This window comes from Sceloporus occidentalis, unplaced genomic scaffold (assembly GCF_023333645.1).
Source record: "Sceloporus occidentalis isolate IW3139 unplaced genomic scaffold, rSceOcc1.0.p SCAF_346, whole genome shotgun sequence".
NCBI classification, from domain to species: domain Eukaryota; kingdom Metazoa; phylum Chordata; class Lepidosauria; order Squamata; family Phrynosomatidae; genus Sceloporus; species Sceloporus occidentalis.
The window spans coordinates 555,002-562,500 of NW_028317326.1; the positions used below are offsets into that span (position 1 = coordinate 555,002).

The 7,499-nt window shown below is 39.0% G+C and overlaps 1 protein-coding gene across 1 annotated transcript in view; it reads right to left on the minus strand.

Annotated features, from left to right (window-relative positions):
* Positions 1–1,672: 1,672 nt before the first annotated feature.
* The window catches only part of LOC149274148 (transcription intermediary factor 1-beta-like), a gene marked incomplete at its 5' end in the record, with an annotated part of 8,269 nt that continues 2,442 nt past the window's right edge, over positions 1,673–7,499 (minus strand). Inside the window, 9 exons of the mRNA XM_089505788.1 lie at positions 1,673–1,879; positions 2,346–2,480; positions 2,687–2,761; positions 3,174–3,285; positions 3,427–3,725; positions 4,004–4,196; positions 4,274–4,316; positions 4,840–4,870; positions 6,754–6,839. Of these exons, the coding sequence (XP_089361914.1) occupies positions 1,673–1,879; positions 2,346–2,480; positions 2,687–2,761; positions 3,174–3,285; positions 3,427–3,725; positions 4,004–4,196; positions 4,274–4,316; positions 4,840–4,870; positions 6,754–6,839 (1,181 nt within the window). The remainder of the gene's footprint in view (positions 1,880–2,345; positions 2,481–2,686; positions 2,762–3,173; positions 3,286–3,426; positions 3,726–4,003; positions 4,197–4,273; positions 4,317–4,839; positions 4,871–6,753; positions 6,840–7,499) is intronic.

Genomic DNA, 7,499 nt, shown 5'->3' on the forward strand with positions numbered 1-7,499 from the left:
CATTTCGTACGTGCATTACTCTTCAGGAAAGCACAGTCTCCCGTATGCAGGGTTAAGAAGCCTATGAAGATTTGAGAGGAAAAAAGGCACAAAAACAAGGAACCACTGAGGGAAAAAGCAGATTAATAAGTGGTTTTGCAGCAATCAAACCAGATTTGGAAACAGGGATGCTTATGTGGTAGTCAGAGGGGGCTGGAAATAGAGTTAAGGGGTGGGAGTAGCAAGCTGGTGTTAAATATTTAAAATAAACACCCAGAATGAGCCATTGTTCCCTGAATATGCACCACCACCACCTGGAAAACTACACACAAAACCGTTTTATTTTGGTAGGATTTTCAGCCTTAGAGCTTGTCGGAGGGATACTTCATTAACATAATTACTGTTTGCAGCGGAAATAGCCATAATGCGATTTTAGATAAAAAAAATAAAAATAAGACAATGATATGAACTATCTAGACAGAAAAATAACGTATGCTAGTGTTAGTGCTTTTGCAAGATGTACCCAATAATCATGATACTTCTGATTCTTTTCTTGCCAGTATGGGAGGTTTAAAACTAATGTATTGTAATAGTTTGCCACTAACATTGCTAAACCAAGAACTAGGACATAGCTTACTAAATTGAGTATTTAAACAAAGAAGCCAGATGTAAGTGGCTCTTTTTAAAACAAAATGCCACACTTGCTGACAGCTTTCCATTCTTTTATACACAAAAAAAACACCAAAAAAAACAAACAATAAAACTGCTGTATTTACAAATCATGCAGGCGAAAGTGGATTTTTTTTTTCTGGATAGCCTTTCCCAGTTCAAGGTTATTTTGTTTAATTCGTCATTCCTGTATGGGCAATATATTGGATGAAACACCCCTGTACAAGGTAGTGCGTACTTAGAAGAAAATAAGTCACAAGATTTGGTCCTGAATTGGGCTGTTGTCACAAAAGACTGGAATTTACAATTTTGGAAATGGAAATTATAATTTGAGATTGAAAGATGCAACTAGAAATTAGACACGGACAACATTTTGGGGCCAATATCTTGTTTTGCCCGGAAGGTATAAGAGCTGTGGTTACCCGATTCCTGGGATTTTATTAGCCCTATTAACGAAGAACAATATTCTTACAAAACACATTTAATGAGGTCGTGACACATTTAACATGATATCCAAGATATAACGATAAGCTAACCGAGAAACACTGACAACTTAAAGGAATCAGTTTCCAGTACAAAGCAGATACAACACTAAATGAAAAGTTTGAATGTGGTACAAAGACTAACCAGAGTATAAATACTTCACCTGTTTGGAAGGGTCCATATTTTTTTTTTTAGTGAAATGTTTAAAAGTCGGAGGACTGAAAAATCCAATAGTGTAACCCAGGGTTAGAGGGCAGAACGTCACTCCCAATGAAGGGAGAGGACAGGAGACTCATTAAATTGTGTAACGCAACAAATAAGACCTTAACTACATTTTTTTTTTTTCCTTTTTAAACCAGGCCTACTTTTACAAGAACTGCCCTCTCCCAAGCAGTTGCAACTGCCTACAACAGTGTCCATGTTTAGTGGCAAGCACACGCTTCCATTTCAAACTCTCCAGTCATTAGCAAAGACATGACATCATATGAAAGGTATGTGCATGTCTGCGGTCATTAAACTACAGGTATGCAGCCATGCGCGATTAATCCTGGTCCGCAATATTCTTGACAGACGATACGCTCTCACTGGTGGTACTCATCGGGGAACTTCTTTGAGTGATACTTTGTGGATCCTCTTCACTTACTGGTTCCCCAAGGAGACTTGAGAACTTGCGGTCACCAAAAAGTAGATTTAGCCTTGCTTCAAAGAAAGACTGAAGTTCGATGATTGATTGCACCACAGCTTTGTCCTTTTAGTTTTAAATTAAAAAAAATATGATTAGTATTTACAAAGACTCCGAAGTTTCTCAGATTAACATGCAAAAAAAAAAAAAAAAAAGACCCATTGAATATCACCGACTACAACATGTAAGGCACTTGTAAACGAGAACTGATTTACATTTATTGGCGACATTTACTTTTTCACAATATGTTTTTAAGCAGCTGCACCACTTTTTTTTTTTTTTTTTTAGGTGTTCCATCCCAAACTACTAGACTCCTAAAACTGTCCGTTATATACCACACACTGGCTCTGTCTCAATTACCAACCCAGAGACTGACAAAAGGAGTAACTGACTTCATTAGCACTTTTTTCCTATTTTTTGGGAGCACTCACTGAGTGTATAAACCATTGCACGGCCATAAAGAATCTGCTCAGTATAGTGCTTGAACAGGGAATGTCGCCCAAATAAATATCACACAACTGATAAAATGTACCTCTGCAAACTTGCTGACGTTTCTGAACATCAACCATACGTCTCGAACAAAGTCTTCAGGCGTGGTATATGAAGGCGATGTTTTTTGCTGCAGCTTAGCGCGAATCACTGTCAAATCAATTACTGGGTCATTACCCTAGAATTAAAATTTTAAAATTAGAACCCCGCAAGGGAGACGACAAGCACTCGATCTGTCATTTAAGTGAATGTAGCGAGTGACAAAACATCTCGGGGCACTATGAAAAGCCACAACCTCAGTTGGAAGGTTTGTGTTAACCTGGAAACAATGATAGTCGCAGCTGAGGGTTATTCAAATGCAGTTAAGACATTACTAAAACTTACCCCCCCAGATGATAGCCTGTGGAAAGGACGGCAGGGTTCATGGCAAAGTAGCTCCAACAATAAGCGCTCACATTTCTGGAAGGAAAAACCCCACAATGAATAGAGCACACAAGTGAAATATTCAAACTAATGTATATCCATTCGTTATATATAATATACACACACTATTGCATGTCTGTTACAGAGTTAGTTTGGCATCAGTTAGGTTAAAACAGCCCCAGGACAGTACTTTTGTTGAACCAGTGGAACTTGAAGCCCTTATTGAACAGGGTATATTAAGAGAAAACAAAGCAGGACGACAAGATAACTAATGTTCAGCCGTGCCCTGGCAGGGTGTCATTGTCAGGGCCCAGAAATGCTTATCTGTTGAGCTTTGGAGTCCAGTCAATTGTTAAGCAAAAAGGGATAAAGCTTTGGGAATGTTGTGCTACCGAGCAAACACCATGTTTTTCCTAAAAACAGCGAATAAACCATAAAGAAGACTAACCTTTTGGTCAGTTGATGATAGCTTACTGGGATCTTGTTCTGCTACTGGAAGGACATCCATACTTCGATCAGTCATAGGAACGTCTTGGCACAGGATACATTTCCACTCACCACTTAAATGATAGGGAATAATGCAATAAGTTACATATACACAAAGTTCTCCATTAGGGATAACTAAGAGGATGTTTCACCACCTCATAGGTCTGCTTGGAAGTGTGTTTAAACCAAACTAAGCCAAAACGTCTAATTCATACCTTGAAATCTCCACAACAGATGGAAGGTGACAGTCTCTGTGGAAGAATGTTTTGCAGTGGGAGCATGACAGAAGAACCCCTCCTTTCTGGCAGACCTTACAGTAATTGGCACCACCAGCTTCTGAAAAAGTACCACTGTTAGAGCCTTGGAAGTCAGAAGACGCGCTATCACTGGCCACACTTGATGGGCGGATGGAAGGCTGCAAAGCCTCTGTAAAGCCATCTGGGCGACTGATGCTGGGCTTTTCTTCGCTAGGTTCGATGATGGGGATACCGATTCCAGTTTCCATGGCCTCTTCCTAGAAGAGGAACACAAATCACTAATAATGCACTGCAAATGGAAAAACTAAACTTATACTGTAAATAAATCGTACACCAATAGACTTGAAAGACAATGTCACTACTGTTATGTAAAAAGCAGTCAGATTTCATCATACTCTTGAAACATAGCACAATGCTAGCAAACATTGGCCTGAAAGCCATACTAGTTTTAAAAGCTAGCTAATGCAAGGGATCAAATTTCACTGGGAAGTACATGTAAACATTATGCTACTTCAGTGAACATGTTACCACTTACTTTCACAATAGGTTCCCCTGGAACATTGCCTCTCTCAATTACTATTAAGTTATAATCCTCATTCGTTGTTCCAGGAAAAACTTTGAAGACTGGTGGCTGAGTATCAGGATTAAGGTCAACATCCAAGCGCTCCAGGCTCACACGTGGTACTTTCTTTAAAAGTTCATTTACATCTCCATCTGAGCCACGCCCTCTTACAGAAAATAAAATAGATTAGTTGTCACATAAAACAAGAAAGGTACAAAAAGACAAAACAGCTGCCAACTGTACCTTTTGTGACCACTTAAGGTTTCTAATCCTGAAGATTCACCTTCTAGGGGAAAAAAGAAAGTGTCAGATAAAAGATCTATTCTTTCAAACTTCATGCAGATAAGTCAACGCATATTCTAAGAAGAACCATGCAGGGTTTATGCAGCCATGACTAGTGGAAACCACAACTCTATTTACAATAACTAACTTCACTATTCATAAAGAAAGCCAAGAGTGGCAAATTTCACCAGCAAGAAGGGCTGAGCTGGCATGATACAATATAACAGTCAGGAAGCTAAAATTTCCATCTTTGGGGAAGAGACCCGCATGGCACCTATGTGGTTTGGTTAATCTACATATCAAAATTAAGTTGATTCACCAACAATATTAGGGTTTCCCCCCCTTTCTTAATGATTAGAGTTCCCACATTTCTGCTTTGAAAAAACATGGGAAACTGATATGATCAATTCCAGCGTACTGAATTATGGTAAATAGTCCCGTCCCCCCCCCCCCGATTTCAGTCTAGTATATAGTCATGTTTTATAATTCGATCGCATTGTACTATAGTAAGAGTTAAAAACAGTTACCTGCACCAGTTCCATCAAAGTCTTCCATGTGCTAGAAGTAAATGAAAATAAAGAACCGCTTAAAGCATAACTAACCTCATTTTTATTACAATTGCTAACCACATATCTTTGCTTTGCCTTCCGCTAAATATATTTTAAACAGTTTTCAGTCTCTCTTGACTGAAGTTACTATACCAAATAACACAGTTGGGAGATGTAACTCATATCTGCAGGATAAAGTCCTTTCTTCCAACGATAATTATACCCACAGAGTAGGTTAGTACTAAAATGGCAATCGTAACACTTAAGTATATATCCTTTAACAAGCATACCTTTAGAATCCACTTACTCCTCCGTTATAGTATATGTTATGTTTACTTCAAGCCATTAAAGCTATAATCAGCGGGCATAACAGGATTTCGACACATCATAACTCCAACCTTCGAGCATTGGAAGGATTTGATCCCACTGAAAACTACTCGCAACTGTGCTACTTGATATAGTAGCTTATCTTGAATTTGACATTGCTACTCTATAAAGTGGTTCTAAAGTTAGACTAGCGATTTGATTCTCTTGTGACCTAAACCTGGAAAAGCATCCCCCTGGAGTGGACAATGCAGAGGAATAAAAGATCATAGAATTTGACAGCAGATAAGACCCATTTGTCTGCTCGTTTTCCTGATGCAAGATTTAAGATGCTGCCATGATACTAACTTAATATGGAATTCCACTACCTATTTTAGATGCAAAAACTGCTGTTTTGTAGCGGTTTAAGGCTAGGTTTCCACTTGGGTTTTTGTCCTGCGTTTTTTTTCTTGATGAAAAACGCCAAGAAAACTGCCACTGCATTTACCTGCGTTTTGGCGTTTTTTTCTGGAGTTTTTTCTGGCGTTTTAGCCTTTCTGTGGAAATTGCTTTTTTTGACCTTAGGCAGTTTTCCAGCCTTTACAAGTTAGAAGTTTCACCCAGCTAAAAGGGATTAGGATAAATGGCAAGTATCTGCCCCCTGATGTCATTTACTTGGTAGAGTTCTACTTAAACGCCCCGGCGGACCCTTTTGTCACTTTTCTGTGGTTTGTAAGGCATGCTTTATTCCGAATGTCTGCTCCTCTAGGAAGATTGGCCCCAAATGATGGTGCAAATTGTTTGCTGTTGCTTTTGGCACGCAGGATCCAGTTGATGTGTCGCGTATGTTTGTTTGTAATGGCATGTTTGTTCCAAATGGTGTAGAATTCAATATGAACTTTGTTTTGTGTGAAACTGTTTGTTTCCAGCCTATTTCTCGTAGGACACACAGATACTGGGTCCATCCTCTGCATTGTAACTGTGGAAAAAACGCCATAAAAAACGCCAAGGCAATAAACCCACATGGCTTTTTCATGGCGTTTTTTCTCTCCCATAGACTTCTATTGGAGAAAAACGCCAAGATTTCCTTGCAAAAAACGCCAGAGTGTCAACACGCTGCGATTTTGAAAAACTGCCACAGAGCCCAAAAAAGCAGAAAAACGCCAAAGAGGACTGAAAAAACACCAAACAAAAAAACGCCAAGTGGATATGGCATTCTGCGATTTCCTATTGAAGAACAGCTAACATCTGGCTGCTGCGTTTTTTCACTAAAAAAAACGCCAGGTGGCGCTATTGGCGTTTTTATGGGCGTTTTTAGCTAAAAAAAAACAAGTGGAAACCTAGCCTAAGGAAAATAAATTAGTGTGTGACACCTGCACAGAGCCAACACAAAAGGAATCCATAAAACCACTGAAATGACCATACATTTCGAGGACATTTGTAATCCCTGTTCAACTGTACCTGCATGGTATGGATAAAGCTGCCAGGGCCTCCAGTGACAGTTGTTGCAGGTGAAGACAGATTCTGTGAAGCACCAGGTCGTGTTCTATTCTGTACCATTGGACTGAAGTTGGTTAGAGGTGTCAGAACTTGAGATGCTGAATTTACCCCTAAAGTAGTCAGTGATCCGCCAGACAAAGGTTGCAGAACACCAGCTTTGTCAGAAACTATTTTGCCTTTTACATGGAGAAGAGGGGGGAAAAAAAAGTTTAGATAGAATGTTTGTATCCCGATATATAACAACTAGTCCTAACCCTAAGGACTGTCACCTAAATAGTTTTCCTAAAATCTTGTACTGTAATGTATAGATAAAAAAATGAATCATGCAAATCCTGACACAAGTAACGTAGATGGCGGTTCATGGCAAATATGTTCATTATGTGATACAATATTCAAAAAGCTCTCTTGATAAGGGCGTTTGTTCATGCCGAAACCGGTCGGTGTTTTCATTAACTGTTTTTGACTATTATCCTGGCTGAGTTTCCTGCTTTTCTTCATATTCATTATTGAGGGTGATACATTTGTATCCAGTGAATACCTACTCCTCTGTTTCCCCTGTCTCTCTCACTGAGAGCTTTTTGAATATTTATTGTTGCTACTTACAGAGTGGAGTTCACATTTATAAGCAGCTCTGGTGATCCTTTGCTACATTATGTGATACAATCACATTGAAATAATGTAAATAAAATTTGACAATGTGTTGAATAATAAACATCTATACTAAGCAGGTAGGGGACACGTGCATGTAGAATTTGCTATAAATTGCCAGGGATAATGTACAACTTTTATAAAATACACGAAAACCTCCATGTTCCAAGCAGTACAGTAACCATTGC